We start from the raw sequence: 22204 nt of genomic DNA, 5'->3' as shown, positions 1-22204 counted from the left end.
GACTTATTGCCAAAACAAATGCATATCCTAATATTGTCAATGCTACAGTCTGATGAACCTTAACTTATGTACAGCCTCGGCAATGCATTATGTATCTGATAGAGGATTTAGTATTATGATAACATAGCTGAAGTGTTAATTTTACTTAGTACATAATCTTTATATACGAATACTTGTCAGTCATACATTTGTATTTCCAAACAATTTTAGATTTAAAGCAAGGTATTTTTACTGCGTTTGCTGCCTTTTGTTTTTCAAGTGAATAGTTTAAGTTAACTAAATAGTTTACATTGCTTGGCTAACAGATTCTAAGAAAGAAAAATGTTTGGTTTATTGTGGATCCAACTTTTCATCACTGTATTTCTCTGCTTACTACCATTTCCTTTGAGAAATCCTGTAGTATCACCTAGTTTATCACCTGTCAATAGGGTCTCAGAATATACCTTTTAAATATGGCTTTCAGTGAGGTATCTCTAGGTATACTTTATTAATGGCCTGGTTTTCATTGCTTTCAGTTTGACCTGGGTTACATCTTCAATTTTATTTGTTAAATTTAATTAAGTTACACTTGCAAACTAAATTTCTAATTTTTTTAAATTCCATAACTGAGCCTTTTTCTTCAATTTAAACACCTATGTTTTCTTGAATTATATGTAACAGAGGTTACTGCTCCCTATAGCTATAGTAAGAAATAGTTTGCAGAATAGTTTAAGTGATTTTCGTATACAGATTGGTTTTCAGTTCATTTATTGAGATTCCAATTACATGAAACAATTTAGGTTTCCAAGTTCTCCTATTTTCTGGATTTTCTTCTTTACACCTAATATCTGTTAATTTTAGTACTTCATATTAAAACTTCTTCTGAGAAACTTAGTTTAAAAAATCCAACAGAGCCATTCTTCTGAATAAAGAAAAGTAATTTTTGCCACATAAAGAACTATATGTGTAAAAACAACCCTGTAAGCATCATCTAGACAGTTATTTTATCCTGGGCAAAACCGTCTTAATTTAGAGCTATTTATTTTCTTGGATACATTTAACTTCAGAATTATCCCTATAATTATCAGGCTTTTCATGGAAATAATATCTTCTGACAGTTCAGTTTGAGTCACTGGAGTGAACCACAACTGGGTTTGACTTGCAACGTTTATTTTCTTTTTTCCCTATTTTGATCTTTTCTTTTTTTTTTAATAATTAGTTACAAAAATTAAACTGCATATACATCTGACATTCTTTCTGGCTGCATTAGGCATGCCATATGATCATCTAAGTTAATTTTTCCATCTATATGTAGTTTATGTTTGGTTAAAAAAAGATAACTTTCATAGTATCTAATTAAAAAACTGATACTTTCTTTGCATTCTCTTTAATTTTTTTATGCCCAACATCTTATGGCTGCATTTGGAATTTAAAATTTGATCTGTCATTCCTCATACTTTTTACAAGCAACAGTATTATTCTGAATGGTAAGATGCTTTAACAGCAGAAGCCATTACCATCATTCTTCTGAAAAATACCATGGATGAGATCCATTTCACCCCTTACAAACAAGGACCACAGACTGCTTACACATTTTAAGTTTGATGTCCTCTTCTGAAAAGTCCCATTTAAAATATGTTTCATTTTTCTTTTACTTTAAGATTTCCTTTCTGTTTAATTTTTCAAACTTGATCTAAACAGCTACAACTGTCTATATTGTTATGTTTTATGAGGATTTGTTTTGTATTAATCTTTGCAGTATGTTACACATTTGAAAAAAAAGAACTTAGAAAAGGATTGTTGAAAAAAAAAAGGAAGCAATTATCATTGATGTTCGATTATTAGAAAGTATTGAGGACTAACCCTCAAAAAAATCCACTTATTTAAGGTGTCTTGGTTATGATTTTAGTCAGCTTTAGTTACAGAAAGTCTCTCTCTGACTCTTGTGATATTAGAGTGATCTTTTTTCAAACGGTGGCTTTTGTTTGTCAAGAATTTTAACTGTGTGAAAGGAATGTGTAAGAGGTAACCACTCTACAATTATTTACAACTATAATTGAGGTAAATATATTGATATTTTAAATGTTAAGAATGCAATAAGAACTGCCTTCAATATTAGTTCTACATGATACTGTGAATCTTTGAACACACAGTGTATATCCAGTTCCATTAGGGCCTTCTCACGGGTCCAAAAGGTATCAACCGGTGTATTCAAAATTGTATTCTCTGCTTCCAGAGAACAAAGTAGTGAAATGGTCCCAAAAAATATCCTTTGTACCAAAATGGAAGTTCTCAAATTTGTTTCTGGCAAGCCACTCACTTATCCTTTCCGTAGCTGTCAGATTTTGTATGTTGGAAAAAGTAATGAATATGGATAAATTGTTAAATCCTATCAGTATTTTTTTGTAACTGCTATACAAGGTTTTTATGTGCTTGTAAGTAGGCAGGCAGCTGTGAACTGAGAACTGTTTGTTAAAAAGGCTGACCACTTCAATAAGCAGTCTCTGTTTAAATATAGATGACAGTATGTCATGAGTTTTTAAAATCCTGTGTTGTTATATGTCAGTCTACACATGTAACTTCCATTAAGCTAAGCTCTGATAATTGAGAAAAGTAGAAAGTTAACTGTGTGTACATTAGAAAGAGATAGCAACTGAAGTCTGACTCTGTGTTTTCATTACCTAGAAATCTTTTCTGAAGGTAAAACTAATTGTCTTGTTTCCCATGGCCTGTAGGAAGATACAAGCTCTAGTAGAAACTTTTCTTTTGGGGAAGTCAAAGTCCAGTAAGGTCTTAATTTGGGTAAACCAAGTCTGGTAAGATCTGAATTTGGATTACAACCCTTCCTTTGGTTAGGATTCTTTCTTCTACTTGACTGCCTATTTTCATGAAGACTGTAATAATTATCTTTTGAGTCTTCTGTCTGTCAAATCCAGAAAGTTCAAAAGTAATTAAAAAGGGACCCACAGATCCACAGAACATAATGCTGAAACTTTAATAAGAAACTGGGATGCAAATATATAGAGGCATCCAAAACTTTTCATTAACCTCTTTACATATGAGTGTAGCATAATTACAGTTATATAGAATTATGTACAATTTTTATTGCTGAGGACTAACTGAACTTGAAACAATCAAAGTCTAATTAGTGGAACACAAGTGTAACCTTATATTTAATGAAAATCAAATGATTTTCTTTATTTGCATTTTGTGATGTTTAGTTCTGGCATATTTTGAATAGCTGCCATTGATACAGGGTACAAGGCATTGTAATCACAGCACAAGATGGGGCACTTTGAGAACCTGTTTTTCTATGCGTCTCAGGCAATGGGAAGAAACTTGCTATTATAGGCATCCTAAAGAGAGCAGTCTGATAATATATAATACCTCTGTCTTAACCTAAGTGTGTGGCCGAATCAAATTTACATCTCAAATACATCGAACGTGGGGAGGCACTTTTTTCTTTTGTTCTAGACTGTGACCTTCAACTACCTACTCAGATTTTGCTTTGATACTCATCTAGATCATAGAAAGTTAGTCTACCAAAATGGTAGAAAGCTTATGTGGCAGAAAAAGAAATAGTGAGCTGTTCAACTGTCGTGTAACTTGAAGTATACCCTAAGGAGAAGTTGATAAAGAGCTCCCATAAACACTGTACATCTTCCAGGAGAAAATAGACAGAAATCAACCTGAAGTATAATGAAGGTTCTTTGCTTCTTAAGCAGTAACAAACTTGTAAGCATTGATGTTGGTGAAGAAGGGCCAAATGAAGTAGCTAGACTGCAATATGTTCCATGTATTCCTCTCTTGTCCTTTGTATATGGCCCAGGGGAACTAGTGACTTGGAAATAGTGTGGCTCCTTCCATTGCTTTTGTATGACAAGGAAACTTAGGCAAAGTATTTACTGAAACTCAGAAAAGTCATTTTCAGCAAGAGAGTGCTTAGTCCTCGTGCTTTTTTTGTATGTATCATTTAAAGAATGATCACAAATTGGTACAAGATCAATGTGAATCATTGGCAAATCTGACAGAAAAAAGCAGATCATTTCAGATTATATACACTGTGTGAAGTGAGATGCTTGAAATTATATGAATGTTATACATAGAAAAAAGTATAAATGAAGTTTTTGGCACAGTGTTAGAAAAAAGTAGTGATGTAGGCCTAATGAAAAAGAACCAAAGAATGATTCAGTTCCTGCATTCAGAAATTAATCTGTAGACCATCCATCTTTGATGTGTATGTATTAAGTACATGGTAAAGTGTTATTGCTGAGGAGCATATGATTCAAATATCTTTGCAAGATCAGAAGTAATTAACAAGAAAATAACAAGAAATAAATTTAGCATCTTAACAACTTCAAGATGTGGTGCTTTCTAAGGATTTATTTTATCCAATATAGTATTCGGTAAATTAACTCAGTAAATAAAAACAACTTCTGCAAATTATTTTCTTTCACATTTTATATCAAAATAGTCATATTTGCCAGCTATGTTGTGCATGCTGAGTGTGCCCAGTAATATCTTTTACATATATGGCCAGCTGGAAGAAAAACTAAAAGTTGTTTGTCTAAAGATTTTGTTTTCTTTCAGTTCATCTCATAGATGATCCCGATCTATTGAAAGTTTCCTAGTATGACAACTAAAATGATTTCAGAATTGAAGAGTTGTAGTGTTATAGGAAAGTGTACCTACCCTGTAGCTATATGTTTTTGTTCTGTTTACTTTGATGTCAAGTTTCATTAGTGTTTTTCGGTATATAAACAAGGTCGGCCTGAGGTCAAGCGTAGCTAAGAACCCTGATTTGAGCAAGTAGAGCTAAGGTACTGGACCGTGTGATCCTACTCTTACTATGGGGTTTTTTTTTTCAGTTCATTTTATTCCTTTTTTTAAAGTCTGAATCTTAGAAGTATTTCAAGAAATTGCATCTATATGTTTCATATTTTAAGGTTTGAGCTTAAAGATTACTTTTTTATGCGCTTTTTAATTGAGTTCATGTTTATGTCTTGTATACAGGTTTGTGGTCCTTACTCATTTTAGCAGAATGTTTGGTCTGTGTTCAAATTAATTTAATTTAATTCAGAAGTGCTAGATTTAGGAAGCTATACAGAGGAGAATCTCTCTTGTTAAAATCCATTTGTGACATCTGTAAAACGAATGGAGAGACAATTACATTTTTGTGTTTGTACTCCTCTGTAATTTAAAAGCTATTGAAACTGAATATTTCTTTAAATTTGGCTTCACATTTTCGGTGAGGTCAAGTGGTTCCTTGCTAGTCCACTTGAAGTCTCCAGTGTTAGTCATTTTGTTACAACTTCTGAGTTGTAACGTCAAGGTATATTTTTGCCATAGTGTATATATCTTGATTAGTCAAACTGCTCCCCAGTACCTACTTTCTGGTAGAATAAACTGACACATACACTAGAATAAATCACTTTGTTATATGAATCTTTGCCATTTTTATAAGAAATTTATAACTAGTGAAATCACTAAATTTTGAAGGCACTTGAGTCGTGGGTTTTACATAATAAAATTACTGAGATTTCTGAGTGAGTAAAAATAGAAATTGGAAAAATATGTGGGACCAAGAGAACAGCAGGCTTATTTAAGACTTAGTAGTAAAGCTAAAATTCTGCTGTTGGTTTCTGACCTTTTTGACAGAGTATCAGTAAAAGGAGATGCATTAAACTTGGCAGCCTTTATAGTCAATTTGGAGGTTTTATTGTATTCTGTTCCCGAGGTATCTTCTAATGCTACTTCTGAACTAGAGATCGTTACTTGAGATAACTAATGAATAACAATGACTTTCGTGAGCTGTTGTAATAAAATTTGAATTTGTCAATTATGTAAAATTCAGTCTGATGTAAGAACGTGGGTTTTTTTGTTATTTGTCAATATCATAATTTTTATTGTTATTTTTAGAACATTCCTGATGTAGATAATGAAGGATACAGCATAAAACCAGAAGCAACACAGGATATCCTTTTCACTATTATTGTTACAAGTTACTTGATGTTATTACAGTTCTTTGAAGAGAGTAAGTACTGATTAAAGCATTCAGTGAAGGAAGATGAATGACATTCATGTTTGTCATGCAACCTTGTATTCTTAGGTTCATAGCTTTTGGAAAAAGTACAGAATTTTATCCATCTTAGATTTTGTGTGTATGCAAATGTTAAAGATTGGATCAAATGTCTTGTGAACCTCAAGACCATGAATTTTGGCTGACAACTAAATAAAAATCCTGAACAAAAGCTTTAAGGTGAATGTGCAGATCTCTCTCCTTGAAGAACTCTCTGATTTTATAAACCCTGTTAACTGCTTTTAAGTGGTGTTTTTGCTGTTCTATACCTGCACCCTCCCACTTTTATCACACCACTAAAAACATACTGAACTCCAGCAGTCAAGTAGAATTTCTTTTAATTAATGAAATCTTTACACCACATGCTGTTTCTAATAGCTGCTTCTAGCTTTTATTGTCTTGTTATTAATAGCTCTGATAATGTAGAATAAATGTTTGTTATGAGTTACTTTTTACAGGTTTGTCATTTTTCTCTGCTTTTCCATGAAAGAAACAATTATTGTCCTCTTTTCTCTTCTTGTCAGAGGTAAGCTCTGCGTAAGAGGTGGGAATAGTTGCTGTAGATCTAAGCAAGCCTAATACATTAGCAAGACAGCTCATTTATTTTGAAATCTATTCTCTTAATTCTGTGAATACTACAGAGAAAAGGTAAACTTACACTTTTGCAATTACCTCCAACTGCGAAAACTTTTAAGCAATTATCAGCACCCTGAAGTGGGCCAGTCCATTATCAAAGCTTCTCTGTTTTCATCAGCTTTGCAGAATATGTCTCTGTTGCTCCCAGTGACTATTCCTGTGCTGCTTAAAGTTTAGCTTCTGTTAACAACATTTATATAAAAGTGAAAGGGCTTTATCCAGTTCTGAGAGGGGAATTATTTCATGCTTTGCATACATTTTTGAAAGGGAGAGAAGAGTGAACAACATCTGTACTTCATAAATGGTTCGTCTAGGCATCCTTTTCAACATTATTCTTGTTGTGAAACAATAAAGAAGGCCATCATTCCTGACCAGAGTCAGGAAGTTGACAGTACATTTCCTTTTTCTTCCTTAGCATCCAAGAGTTCCCTGGTTGAGTCTTTACAAGTCACAAGTTTAATATGCTGAAGTGGTGCTACTGTAGGATCTTTATTTTTTCTTGATGCCTTAAAATATGTTCAGTTATGTGACAGACATTGCATGCATTCAGTTATATGGCATAGTGTGTTTCAGAACATAATACCATTAGGAACATTAATATAAAATAGAGAAAGTAAATTTTAACTCTGAGTTGTGAATTTTGGGTGGTGGATATATTTGAAGTGTCTGTAGATGTGCACAAAGAGGTTAGGCAGCATAGTTTATCTGTGGTGTTTGCTTAATATTGGCAATTTTTAGAGCTTAGTTATAGAACAGATTTAGCAGATTAATATTATTTCTACCTTAACTGAGAAAAACATACCAAAGAGAATGACTGTGATACATCCAGTGATTCTGACTCAGAAGATGACGAACCCAGGAGGTTCCATGTAGAAATAAAACCTGTCCAGCCAAATAATAGCTCTCAATATACCATGCCTTCCTTGGATGAATTAAAGGTGTCAATAGGGAACATCACTCTTTCCCCAGCAATATCTGTAAGTTCTTTTGTGCCTTGTATTTTTAATGCATAGAAACGTGATAAAGAATTTTTAGTGTAAATGTACATTTTACTATTTGTAATATAGTCTGTGTCCGAGTTCAATGGTTCTTTGTTGTTGTTTTTTCATGATGTTCTAGGTCATCTTTGGTATGCTTTATTGCAGTGTAGCATTAATTAATTCTTCCTTCTCAGATTTTAACTTTCCTTGGAGTCTTTGAAGTGTTCAGTCCTTATATTTCTGCTGCTGCCACCACAAGACATTAGAATACATTGTGGAGAAAACTGAACATGGCTTTTAACATAGGTTACTAATTAGTATTAGGTGATACACAACCTTTATAACAGATCCTATTATGTGAATGCGTTTAACATTTACAGTGCAGCTTTATTGATGTATTCTGCCAATTCAAGAGTGATCCTTTATACTGTGAGATAGTATTACAAATAAATAGTGTTAAAGTATACTAGTACAGTATTGCCAGCAGGGTAAGAACAGTTGTGATTTTTAAGGAAAAAATTCTGCATAACACGTTAAAATAATAATTTTTCTCTTTTTTTCCCCACATTTTGAAAGCAGAGACACAGTCCTGTAAGTAAAGAATGACTTTTTATTCACATTTTTAGATTAAAACCGAGTAAGTGTAGTAGGTAAGAGGAGTTATTGAGAAAACCTCAGGAATGTTTCTTTTCATATATACCATGTGATATGTAAGCTGTTTAATTTTACTTCCCCAGCCTGTGAAAGGATTTAGTAATACTGGTCCCTTTGTCAGCTCTACAGTGTTCATTCCTGCCCGTTCTTGCTGGTGTGACAGGTGTGCACTGATTACTCCGACCTGGCTCATGTTCTGGTCTTCTGCAAGCATAGAATGTTTTGCCTGGCATTGAAAGCCAAGTATCTCATAGAAAGCTGAGTGGAAATAAGAACCCTGGGACTATTAAGCATTTTATCTGACACTTGATAAAATAATTTATTCTTTTTTTCCCCCATTTCAGGCACAAATGAATCGAAATTCATCCAGTAAGTGTAAATCTTCAACTTTTAAGTCTATTTACATTAGTTTTTTAACATAGCGAGAAAATAGAATTTTTTTTTTAATTGTTGAAGAAATAAGCTTTTGAAGTATCTGTATTTTTAAACAGGAAAAAATAGTTCTCTTGTCACTTCTAGATTCTAGTTGTTCTTTTTCTATATACTTGACTGTTCTTTCCCTGTTCTGGGAAAGAGATGAGGCTGTCTCGGGACAGTGATGAGGAACGGATCCAGGAGCCAAAAGGAGGACCTCATGGGAAAGACTCCTGTGCAAGTTCTTAAAACCCTTCCACCCACTCAATTTTAGTATGATCCACAAACCAGCAAAGCACAGTCTCTGTGTTTTATATTCAAACACATAAAAGGTGGCCATGGAGACTGAGGACACAGCATTAGTCTGTGTCCTGTAGGGCTTTTTCAGTAGGAATCCAGGCCAGATTTGCTGAAAAATAGTACTGATGTAAACAGTATAATTTAAGGAAGAAATTTGAAGTGAAGTAACACTTCCTCCAAAAATGTTTTACTCGAATGTGTAATCCTCTCCTATTAGAAGCTATATCAGGAGTATTTGAATTATTAATTTAATCAGAAATAATTAATTTTCTAATTTCCTTTTTAATAATTCATAAGTAGTTTTGAATTGCGACTGTTCATCTTTACTGTCTCTTTATCATTAAACTGAAAGTGATAATACTGTGTCTTTTGCTTAGGTGAAGAGTTAACAAAATCAAAGCTTTCTGCTCCAACTAATGAGTAAGTTCAAATTTAAATTTCTATCAAATGCAGCTTTGCTGGAATTTGGCCTCATTTTGATCTAATACTTGGAAACTCATTGGAGGTAAAAGGTATCTGCTATTTTAAGCTGGGCATTTATGACATTGTGGAACCATAGAGTAATTGTGTAACAATGGGGAGTTCTAGTAGTTTTTTCCCCTTCATTATGATCTGTCACAATTTATTTATAGTTATGATTACAAAGGGTTTTTTTTATTAAAAACTCAGTTTTTAAATAAGATGGGTTTAGTTTCTATCCTATAGTGTTTCATAGTAAAGTGTTTAGGATTATAAGCCTCAAATTTGGATGTCTGTATACATTTCTTATATAAGCATATACTGAAAAAAATTTATTAGATGTATGTCTCCTTGAAAATGACATTGATTTAATTGACATTATGAAGTATATCCACACACAAACTTGCATCAAAGTGTCAGTTCAGGTAGTCTCATTGTGTGTAGATCAGTTCCTTGACCTGCAATCTCTAAGTACTTTTTATTTTTAGATGCAAAGTCTAATAAAGAAGAATTTGTCAGTTTTATGTATCATATTATGTTTATTATATTATCAAGTATTATCAACATTACTACCTAATGAAGTTGTAGTTTGTTTTTTTCTTTTTAATTAATTATTGTATACATCTTTAATTTATATTCCAATTGTAACTCAATGTAGAAAGGGGAACAATGACCTCTTGGCATGGGATCCACTCTTCAGCAGTTCTCTTGAATCTTCCTCATCGGCTTCCTTGGCATCCTCATCCTCCTCAGGTAAAATATCTGATAGTAGAAAATATTCTGTCTATATACCTCAGGATGTTCTGTTGTAATTTTTTTTTTAGTTATTGCAGGTGGACAGGCTTTGACCATTGAAATGAAAGAATTTTGGAAAGCAGCATGCTATCTGATAAGTAATACAGAATTGAGAGTGAGATATATCAGATATATCCCCATGTGGGCAGGATACTGGCCAGCTTTCCTGTCCTTACAGGGCAGGCGCAGAGTGGCAGAGTGGGGAGAGAAAAGGTCACCAAAATAGTCAATATTGGTTGTTAAATTCGAAAGGGAGTGAAAGAGTAGGGGACAAAAGAGCATATAAGTGGATAGTGTGTTGAAGAGGCTAAGAGCACGAGATGTTGAGAAACTAGTTCAGAAGCAGGAAGGAGAGAGTTTTTTTGGAACAAAAGCAAATACTATGGCTATGTTAGGACCTGCTTTCTAGGAGTATTTATGTTGATTATCTTGGGAGATTTAAAGCAGAACCTGCTACTCCTCCCACATGCCTGAGAAAGGAAGTGTTTCTTTTAGCTAAGTATGCATATTCCAGAATTTATAATCTACCTCACTTCTTTATTCACAATCATGGCTTTCTAGTAGTTTTCCTCTGTGATTGGTGGTACAGATTGAAAAACAGCAAGGAAGATTACACATATCAATAGGGGAATTCTGCACAACTAGTCTTCTTGGCTTTAGTAATGTCCTTTTAGCGGCAACCAGCATTGCTATGTAACTTTGGGTTTTAAGTGGAACTTGCTCTTTCACTACAAATTCATGTTCTTTAAAAGTTGTGGTCTTTAACAAATCTGGCTTATGAAAATAATTAGATTATCTCCTCCTCAGGTAACTAATCAAGATTATTGGCTTGTGTATCCAAATTTGTAACATGTTTAAGGATAAATAATACAGAGATATGTATTAATGGAAAATCTGAAAGGAAGTCAAGCAAGTCAAGCTTTCTCAAATTAATTTGTTTTCTGGGTTTGGTGTGGTTTGGTCTGCCTATAGAGGAAGGCAGAGGATACCTGTTGTGTTGGTATGTTGTATGATACCTGTTGTGTTACTGTATGCATTTCTTTATTGCTGTGTCTGGTGGGAATGTCAAAGCAGGTTAGGAACTGTTCATACAGTCCATCCTGGCAGCAGAGCTGTGGAGAAACCAGTTTCTGGCTGATGAGTAGTGACAGGTAATTGGGATCTGTAACATCCTCTGTAGCATTATTTGAGAGGGAGTCATCTGCCTCAGCCCTCATACCCAAAAAAGGCTTATGCATAGAGCCCTACATTTTGTTGAAATTAGTGGAATATGGTGTCTTGTGGGCGTAAGTCCATTTTAGGTAGAAGACGTTTGTGCCTTGGCAACCTTTATCTGCTAAGTAATTATTTGAAGGGTTGTTGTGCAAGGAGTTAATTGAGATATTTTCACTTGTTAAATGATCCATGGACTTAAGTAGAAAGTGAGTGTTCTAAAGTATACCAAATTATTAATACATTTTGAAGGGAAAAAAATACTGGATTGAAGTAGGTCATAATGTTTAAATCAAGCTCTAATGCTCACTAACCTGCAGCTCAGTTCTGAAGACTTCAAGAAATATACAACTGTGATCTGACTTTATTTTCTTTGAAGTCAGTGTTTCATCTTCAACTGAAGGTTAGTATAGGCAAGCTAGTGCTTAAAAGTTTCAAAAATGTCAATCCAAAATTTAAATTACATAAATTAGGTTTTTTATATACAGCATATCTGCACCTCATGATGTAGCATGTCCCACAGATAACTTTTTTTTTACTGTTAAAACAATTCTTTAGATACTGTTTTGTAACTCTGTTAATCATTGAACACTTAAACTACCATGATATTTGAGCAGACAGTGGTTTATGCAGTACAGAAGTAAACTGTGGTTATCCATGAATAATCCTGCTTTATTAGAAGTTTAAACTAACTTTGTTATCTTAAACAAACACAGCAGACATTTTTCAGCCAGCTATTGACATTGTAAAAATGCTTTTTTTAATTTATCTTCCTCATTATCATCCAAATGTATTTTTTAAATAGTTTTGAAAATTTCCGCATTGCTTTTTGAGTAGGATTTAGAGTGGTATTTTTAAACCTTTGTATGATATTTAAAATACCTATCAGAAAGGGAAAGCTGTGTTCAAGTTCTGTTTGTGGGCATAGAGAATGTACTTGTTTGTGGCAAAAGGACAACTGTAGAAAGGACATCTATACTCTCGAGCTGAACTTTCGAACATGTTGCTCTCTTTTTGATTCAGTATGTCACTCTGCTCCTAGCTTTGCCCATCTGCGAGATGTTGAAAATTAACTAGCCTTCATCTACTGCAACAGGCAATAGCCAAGTTCAGGGAATACCCGTGAACAACTCCCGTTTTCAAGCAACCTGAACACTATAGGATGAGAGAAGGAATAAACTAGGGTGAACAATGTATCTTAAGTGTAGTTACTCACTCAATACAGGTTGTTACAGACAGAATAATATCAAACAGAGTCTCATTACTGCATTGGCTTCGTTCACTCACTGGACAGCTGTTTATGTCAGGCCTTCCCATTACAAGTATTCAGAGTAAGAGGACACAAATGGAAGGAGCAGGATAGGATAGGTTTGGTCAAATAGCTTTGAATGAAGTGAAAGGCAGAAATCTATGGAGAGGAAACAAAAATGGGGCAGGACACAAGCAGACAAAGTTGAGAAGAAGTTAAACCATGACAAGTAGGAAGTTAGTGGAATAAGGAGAGTCCAGAGAAGTAAGGGCCATGAGTGGAGATAAACACAGGAAATTGCATTTTGGCTTACTTAAAAAATGGAAAGTGACATGGTTGACATTTTTGACAGCATGAATAAAGTACATATGATATGTGGCTCGGTTTTTTATTCTTTCATTTGTGAGTGGTGGGATTTTTAGCCTAGAACAGTTATTTTTCATGCTGGCTAGTAATCCTTATGCAGTGGGTACTGAATACTTTTTTGAATATTGAAATTTTTATCTTTTCAATGTTGGTCCTATTTTCAGTTTTTCCCTTTTTCTTCAGCTACCCTAAAAGAGCACAGTAGGAGCTCCTCATCTTCTACCACTGATTTGCCTCGGTGTAGAGTATCTGAGTCTTTGCTTGGATACCAGACAGATTCTAGGTCTACAAGCCCATCCTCACCAGACTTTACCTTGAGCATTTTCTGCAAATCTGGTATTACAGCAGCACCATCAGGGAGTACTGGTACTTTATCCTGTGTTTCACGGTCTCACAGTCAGTGGATTTCCTTTGCTGATGAACTTCTTACAATTAGAGACATAAGTGCAGATAAGAAGGAGCCCCAAAGATGGCATTTTAAAACTGAAAATGCCTGCCTTGCCTCTTCGGCTTTTCTTGGGAATTCTTCCAACAGCTGTGCTTCTGAGGATCAAAATGACTTTTTCAATAATACTATATGCCATCAACAATTATTCATTGAAGAAACTGGCACTGCTGCTGAAATTCCTTCTGCATCATCTTCAGCACTACTGGACTGTAGTTTAGTATCTTCTTGTGCTCATACAAATAAGGGTATGGCAAGCATGCATTGTATACTGCTCTTTGCTAATAACTGACTCCAAAAAGCAAGCTCTGGACTCTTTTTTTCTTTTTGTTTATTATCACTCACCTGACATTAAAAGTAACTCATCTTACTTAGAATGTACTAAACTGCTTATTAGCACCAACTTCCTTTAAATTTAGGACAACAAAGTAAATATTCAACTTGAAATAATAAGAAAAAAATCGAATTATTCAATTAAAGGCATTGCTTTCTCTTAACTATGCAGGGCTTTGCTTTTCTAGAAACAGGAATGTATTTTTGTAGAATGTCAGATGTTAGTGAAATCTCAAAGATTTACATGATTGAATTTGCAGAAACATTTCATTCCTAAGTGATTTTGCATAGATGTTTTCAGATTAACTAAAGTTAAATAAATTGGATTTTAAACTGTTCCTTTTTAACATCCAGTATTTGGAAGTGTGGATGATACCACAGTAATGCGACTTAGTAGCTAGGCAAAGGAAAAGTGCATTTGTGCCAAGTGTACTATGGCTGACTGGATACCTGTAGTACTGCAGCAGAACACTTGGCCTTTGGCATGTGCTGTCATCTCGGGGCATAATAAGAATTTTAAAGGAATAACTGATATTTTAAAAGTTAATTTGTCTGGGGACATTTGAGTTTGCAACTCTTAAACAGGTTCAGCATTAGTCTAACTTCTTTCTTCCCAAGTCAGTAATAAAATTCCCGTACTTACATGATGGCAGAGTTATGCTGAATGCCTGAGAAAACTCCATGTTTAAAAGCTGTATTTTAAGTAATATTAGCTGATCATAGTCATATATGAGGATTTCAGTCTATTTTGATGTTAATTGTAGATCTGGTGTACTCATTGGATGACATCTAACATTTATTTTGAAATATTGTTCTATTTGTTCTATTCAGAAAAGTGACTTTATAAAAGTGGCATCTTTGTCCTGCTGCCACCATCAGTTGTTTCCGTTAGATTTAGAAGAGCATGGGAGCAGTGTGGTTTTTTTAACTTTTTTATTGCTGACAGGTTGGCTAGGTGGTAATGAGGAGTTAAGTGTCTTCTTAAAATCAACAAAGCAATTTATCTGTTACTCAGGTATATTCTTGCTGAAGTCAGTGGGATTTCAGTGGGCAAAATCAGGTGTAAAACATCATCGGACAGGACTAGATATTAATTTCCACTGAATTTTCCATTTGTGGTGGAACATGAAAGGCTGTCCTGTATTCTCAATCTATATAGCTTACACACAAAAGGAAACAGGTAAAACCATCTTTTGACATACATACCTCCCAGAATAGTTAATATAAAATGGTTTGAGAGCAATGAGAAAGCCCACGATGCCATTTTTAGAGTCACTTTTCAGGGTATCACATGGCTCTATTTTAAAAGCAGTTACGGTTAGTGGTAATCTTACCAATGGATTACCAATCTTACCAAATGGAGCTTATAAAATAGGAACCTGTAACAGAAATGTAACTTTCAGTTTTTCAAATGAGTATATATTTACACCAGTGTGATCTTTTTAATATTTATTTTCTTATTTGTGCTTTCTTGCAGCAAGGCCCACAACACCTCTTTCTGTAGGTACCATTGTTCCCCCACCAAGGCCTGCTTCAAGACCAAAGCTGTCTTCTGGGAAACTTAGTGGGATTAATGAAATAGTACGTATTGGTTGTTTCTTCAGTTCTCCATTGTAAATTCATTTCTCATATAACCATCCATTTACACAGTTTCACTTTCCAGACTACGCCGAAGGAATCACAGAAGTGGATTTCCACCACTGCCAGACAGGCATGGAAGTTGTTCGGGTTTTACTGTGTTACTGTAACAAAATAATTCTTAACAGAACTACAAAGATCCAAAACATCATTTTTGCACTGGCTGAATATTTTTTGATTGAACAAGTCAACAATCTGTTAATGAAAGGACGGCCTATGTATGAGATTGAAGTTTTCAAAATGCAAAATACTAGACAAGTTATTAACAGAATTTCCTTCAGTTAGGCATATAACCAAAGCTTTGGGGAATGAATGATATTAAGTAGATCTTTATCAGTCACGTGTTGACAGAAGCAGTCTCGCTGTGACTTCTCGTTGCCCTTGATGCTGGTTGGTGGAGAAAAGAAGTAGCAGATTGCAGCAACTACCCATCTGGATAGTGAGAGGTTACACACTGCCTGATCTCTGCTTGCTGCCCACAGTGCAGGTCCACCTGCCCATAAGGAATGTGGCAAAGAATGCAGATACCAAGACAGCGTATCAGACCAAGCCATGCTTAATCTCCTCTGTGAATATTAGGATTCTTTGGGTTGCGTTTGACTTACTGACTCTTAACTGTCTTTCAAAATGGCAAGGTATTTTCACCAAGTTCTTCTTATGGACAAGATTCTGGTCTCATCAAGAAGAATGTGGCCAGCAGGTCAAGGGAGGTTCTTCTCCCTCTCTACTCTGCCCTGGTGAGGCCTCATCTGGAGTCCTGTGTCCAGTTCTGGGCTCCTCAGCTCAAGAGGGACAGGGAAGTGCTGGAGAGAGTCCAGCACAGGGCCACCAAGATGATCAGGGGACTGAAACATCTTTCATACAAGGAAAAGCTGCGGGAATTGGGGCTGTTTAGTCTGGAGAAGAGGAGACTGAGGGGAGATCTTATTAACATTTATAAATATCTAAAGGGTTGGTGTCAGGAGGTTGGGACGTCCCTTTTTTCTATATTAGCTAGTAATAGGACAAGGGGTAATGGGATGAAGCTGGAACACAAACAGTTCCACTTAAACATAAGAAAAAACTTTTTTACTGTGAGGGTGAGTGAGCAGTGGCACAGGCTGCCCAGAGGGATTGTGGAGTCTCCTTCCTTGGAGGTCTTCAAGACCCAGCTGGAGATGTTTCTGTATGACCTGATCTAGGTGACCCTGCTTCTGGAAGAGGGTTGGACTGGATGATCTCTAAAGGTCCCTTCCAACCCCTACCATTCTATGATTCTATGAAAACTGAAACATTTTTAAACAGTTCTGCACTTCTGTAAGATCAGAATAAGGCCAAAATAGGCTTTGCTTTGAGTTTCTCCTCTCATTCTAGTTTAAAATTGTAGTAATTGCTGTTAGATCAAGGAATCTGTTCTTCATGTCATCATAAAGAGAAGAATTTATCTGGAACAATTCTGTTTAGACTCTGCACAAAGCTACGTTTGTTTTGAACTGTTCTAGAAGTCGGCTGTTACCTGGATACAAGTGGAGGATTATCAGTTGCCTTCATTATATATCAGCTCCTTTTGCAATTCCCATAGTCTGTATAAAAGCCACATACCCAGCTACAAGTGTGATAGAAACAAAATTAAGCAAAAAACACCAACCAGTTACCCAGATGGATCCTTCAGGGGTTCTAGTGCCTTTTAGATAGGTTAATCCCCAAAATTGTCATTAGTTATTTTAATACTAATCAAGTGAATCATAAAACCACTAAGAGACTTAGTATGGAAGGAACTTTTGAACAGGACGACCTCCTGCTCAAAGAAGAGACAACTTCAAAATTGCATCAGGTTGTTCAGGGACATGGTGAGTTTTGCAAGTCTCCAGAGAGGGAGAACTTACAGTCTCTTTGGGCAACTTGTCCCAGGGTTTAACCAGGAGGTGACAAGAAGGAATTTTTACCCTAAGTTCAGCTGAAATTTCCTTTGCTGTAGCTCATGCATCTCTGAGAAGAGGCTAACTCTGCCTTCTTTTTACCTGCTTTTATCTAGTAATGGATTGCTAGCAGAGCCCTGCTTAGGCTTTTGTTCTCCAGGCTCAACAAATTCAGGTTCTTAAGCTTGCCTCTCGTGTACTCATCCCACGTATGGAAAAGAGCTGGAACACAAAAAGTTCTGTTTAAACATAAGGAAAAACTATTTCACTGTGAGGGTGAGGCAGCCCTGACACAGGCTGCCCAGGGAATGTGTTTAGTCTCCTCCTCTGGAGGTTTTCAGGACCCACGTGGATACATTCCTGACTGACCTGATCTAGGTGGTCCTGCTTTGGCAGGGGTTGAACTGGATGATCTCTAAAGGTCCCTTCCAACCCCTACCATTCTGTGTGATTTTGTGATTTTAGGTGTACTCTGCTGGACTCTTCCAGTTTGTTAGTAGCGTTTTTTCTTCTCTTCTTTATTTGCTGCACATATACAGACAGGGCTGTAGGCCTAGATTCTGTTGCTGTGTTGTAGCACAATTATTGATCATCTGCTGCATAATCAAATATATTGGACTTAACTACCCGGGCAAAAAATGTCTCATAGATTATCATTATTAATGGAATGGATTACAATAGAAAATGTGAATTCTCTGTATTATGCTAAAAACTAGGGTAGATAAAACATTAAAGGACGTTGAGAAACACTATGAAATTGATTGAGATGTGAAATGAACCTTACAGTCTTTCTTTTGTCTCTTTATAACCACTTTGTGTAATACTCTTGTAATATCTTTTTTTCAGCCCAGGCCATTCAGCCCTCCATTGACCTCTAACTCAAGTCCACCTCCTGCAGCTCCCTTGGCACGTGCAGAGAGCATTTCCTCTATATCCTCTTCTGCTTCTCTCAGTGCAGCAAACACACCTACAGTTGGTAAGTTAAATTAACCATTTTAACCTATTTTTGAAATAGCATAATTCTGAAACTATGTTCCACCTGGTAGAAAAGCCATTTGTCATAAGCATCCTTTGCAATACTTGCTCCTAAATGGCACTGAGAAACAGGGCAATGGTTTTAATTAGATTAGACCACAGATCCAATTATAGTGTGTTCTTTACGGAAATATTTTTTTTTTAATTAATATTCTGTTAATTCTTATTTGCTATGCTTGTTCATTCATTAAACACAATGGTTGTGTATTTGTTCGGAAGATATTGTATAGGTGTAGAAATAGTTTGAGTTACTGATAAATGGAGTTCTTTTTATTTTGTTTTTTTCCTGTAATTGCAATTTGCAAAAAGAAATTAAACTAATGCATCTTCTACAAGTTAGTGAAATGTATAAGCTAAACAGAGGTGTTCAGTAAAAGCAGAAAAAGAGATAGACAAGAAAGATGAAGATGAAAGCAACTTAGTCTTCATGTGTTGCCACTAATTTCTGAAATTCTTCTCATGTTTTTAAAGGAAGGACTCTCAGTTTTTATATTATAACAAATATAACAAATTATATTTGTTATAACAAACGAAAAGGAGGCTTACTAGAACGGTTTGAGGCTGTTTTTAAAGACATTTTAACTTGTTTCTTCAGCAGATTTGAAATGTTTCGTGGCTTACCACTGCTACCACTTTAGTCCCAAGTTAAATCACATTCTTGAGCTAACACTCAAGTTATCCATGAATGTTATCAATGCCAAGGCAGCAGCTCAGGAGAGCATCTTTGTAGTGGGAGTTTCCACCCTGTTTTTACCCTGTGCAGGACCAAAGTTAGTAAAGTCTCTCCAGCCTTAGCTACCACAGTTCAGTGACCATCAGTTTCCCAAAAGCTGAAGAGTATGACAGAAAGATAACTGGTATTTTGGTTGCCAAAGTCCATCCAGGCTGACATCCTTAATCCTCAGCACTGGTGCCCAGGAGCCAAAAGTTGGTGGCAGCAGCATTAATAGCCCCAGCTCTGAGTGTATGTGTTTGGAGACAGTGACAGAGTGAAATCATGAGGTGAGCGAGGAGGTAAGGAGGTGTGTGCTGACACCAGTGTTTGACATGGTTATTGACCTGGCCTACCAAAAATAAACACAGCCAGTTCCATCTGCGCTGATGGTGTACAATAATTAGTACTGCAGAGCTGGGAAGGACAGTGCAGACAGCTGAATGACCTTGAGCCACTGAGGATGTACTCTGCATTACTGAGTTTTTAAGAGTCTTTTGACTTTTGCACAAGCTAGTGTTTCCCTTAGCCCATTTATCCTGAGTAATGGAGAACTGACTTTTTCCAAGCAGACTTTAAGACATGCATAAAATGTTTCTTTTATGCTTTAGCCTTATTTTAATTTGCAAAGTATTTTTACAGGTAGTAATTTTTAACAGTTATTTTTGCTTGAAACATTTTGTTTTCTTGCAATGTTTTGTTTCATTTAAATGTAATAGAGGATGATCTTTTGATTGGAAATCTTCCTACAATTGAAAAGCATTGTGAGACACCACAAGGTATTGTATTCAAAGCAGATTTATGTGTTAACTAATTGTCCTAATACACTACACCTGTATTTCTTTTGAAGCAAGTTTTTTCCAGTAATTTCTGGTATCTGGCAGATACGAGTAGCTTGAATTCTCAACCACTTAACAAGTTATGTGTTGCTGAAATCACCAAAATTTGTTATAACCACTTTTATATAATTTAATCTTCTATCCCACTCCCAACCCAAACAAGCTGAAACTTGGTCTGACGTCTTCAGTTTGTCATTACTACTTTCTTTCAAATAAAGTGAATACATTTTTATTTTAACAATCCTTATTTTCATAAAACTAGTAGGTAAAAATGTTTATGTGATTTCTTATAATAAACATCTTTGACAATACACATAAATACATTTTGTTTTCAGGACAGCTGTTCAGCCAGTAATAAAACTGTCTGAATCTTTGCTCCTGAGCTGTTTACAAGCCATTGGTTGGGTTTGTTTATTGGCCCTTTTTATGACCAATGATGCAGTTATTTACCAACGGGGATATCATTTACATATTTGCATTACTGTGCATTATTTTCAGATATCAACATGAAAATATATACAAGGCCATTATAGGTAAAAGATATTTTTTAATACGTCTGTAAACAATCTGGTGTGATTATAATACAGAGTCATCACCACCTTTCTGCTCTGCAATTGTTTGTTGTTCCTTAGTAAACTGCAGCAAAAAGACACCCTGGCAACCATAGTGCAGCATCCCATTGAGTGCATGTTTTGTCTTTAATGGAGAATACTTTTGGAGTTCAGTATTTTACCAAACAAAATTTCTGGTTGCTGTTAACTCATTTTTTTATTGCTCTTTTGCTTTTTGGTAAATCATGATTTCTGGATTCCCAAGACCACTGAGAATCACAGCTTTTCTTGGTAGTTTTTCAGTGAGAGAAAGAACAGTTTGGAAAAAGTATAGTCTGAAAGAATAAATAAAAACAACTGTTCATGTTGAGTAAATAAATAAGTAAATCTGAGTTTTGAGGATGGCATCGTAATATTTTGTTCACCCATGAAATTTTGGGTTTAAACACCATAATGCCTTCAGTCTAAAGAAGTCTGAATGCTGCACTGTTTTTTTTCATGATGCTGAGATGTACTCTGAACATTTAACTGCCTTAGGCAAGAAGTCATGTTGGAGTCTGAGGTATGAGATTACCATGGTAGACCAGCTCCCATCGTTTACTCTTCCTATACTACCTGTTTCACTTCTCTCTGAATTAAGGTGCAATATTTCATATTAGCCTGTGAAGAAGAAAGCCCCAAGTTACTTTTTGCTTCTGAAAAAGCTCAGAAAGCGCAACCACCATTTTAGAGCAAATCAGATTAGCCTGCTATGAGCAATGTTACACAGAAGCATTTTGTTTCAACTTTGTGGTATGTAAGAAAATTTCTAATTGTGTCTGTGAAATGAGTCACCTCCTTTGTGATAGATAACATTATGTGATACAGACTGTTTTAGCAGTGGCACAAAGTATTAGCAGGATGCTCTTCACTATGCTGCTGCACTAATAAAAAGACAGAACTTACAGTATTGTCTTTTGTATTCAGTACACATTTTGTGAAAATTAAAATTCCATGACAACTGGTTTGGTCTACTGTGTAGACACTTTTCAAAAAGCCTTAGCATGTGGTCTGAGTTTATTTTTATAGCCATGCTATATTTGATTCTGTGATGCACTGGAACTGTGTTGACACAGGCATCTGTGAAGGCTTCTCCAACAATTCCTGCTTGGGAATTACAGTCTTTGGCAGAAATAGTTGAAAAAATGTTCAACAGTTCACATATGTGGGGTAATATTAACATATTTGCATTTAAGTCCGTTCATACTGTAAGTGAATTATTTGCATTCCTGTGACCATTTTGTCATACATTTTTCCATACAATAAGCATACAGTAGGGATTTTTAAGTATCATAGTCAATGTCTAGTTGCCTTTGGATCTCTTGACTTCACTTTCATCAGTAGCCATTTTAATGCAGTTTTCCTCTGTCATATATTTATTTCTTGTGTCTGTCTGTTTACATAAAGTCCTAATGATAGTCCTGGTTTTTTTAGGCTGCTCAGCAGTGTTTTGACAGTATGATTGTACTATGTTAGTATTTTTCTACACACTTTTGAAGTAATACTTCAGATGCTACTGTGACCTTGATGATATTAACCTCTTGCGAAAATTATACACATAGTCAACCATTCTGAATCTGTTGCTAAGCTT

The 22204-nt window shown here is 35.4% G+C and overlaps 1 protein-coding gene across 9 annotated transcripts in view; it reads left to right on the top strand.

The window, feature by feature from the left end:
- Positions 1-22204, top strand: part of FCHO2 (FCH and mu domain containing endocytic adaptor 2) — an 84083-nt gene that overhangs the window by 49255 nt on the left and 12624 nt on the right. For 6 of the 9 annotated variants that reach the window (XR_009820806.1, XM_062017409.1, XM_062017407.1 and 3 more), the window contains 9 exons: positions 5899-5956; positions 7496-7671; positions 8251-8265; positions 8673-8697; positions 9420-9462; positions 10160-10254; positions 13307-13816; positions 15379-15482; positions 18284-18413. Coding sequence is in view for 8 of the 9 variants with exons in the window: in XM_062017409.1 (XP_061873393.1) it covers positions 5899-5956; positions 7496-7671; positions 8251-8265; positions 8673-8697; positions 9420-9462; positions 10160-10254; positions 13307-13816; positions 15379-15482; positions 18284-18413 (1156 nt within the window). In the remaining variant the exon portion in view is untranslated. The remainder of the gene's footprint in view (positions 1-5898; positions 5957-7495; positions 7672-8250; positions 8266-8672; positions 8698-9419; positions 9463-10159; positions 10255-13306; positions 13817-15378; positions 15483-18283; positions 18414-22204) is intronic. The other 3 variants (XM_062017408.1, XM_062017414.1, XM_062017413.1) reach the window with 3 other exon arrangements.

Source organism: Colius striatus, chromosome Z (assembly GCF_028858725.1).
Source record: "Colius striatus isolate bColStr4 chromosome Z, bColStr4.1.hap1, whole genome shotgun sequence".
Taxonomy (NCBI): Eukaryota; Metazoa; Chordata; class Aves; order Coliiformes; family Coliidae; genus Colius; species Colius striatus.
The sequence above is the reverse complement of the archived record's forward strand: the minus strand, read 5'-3'. Positions and strand labels throughout refer to the sequence as shown.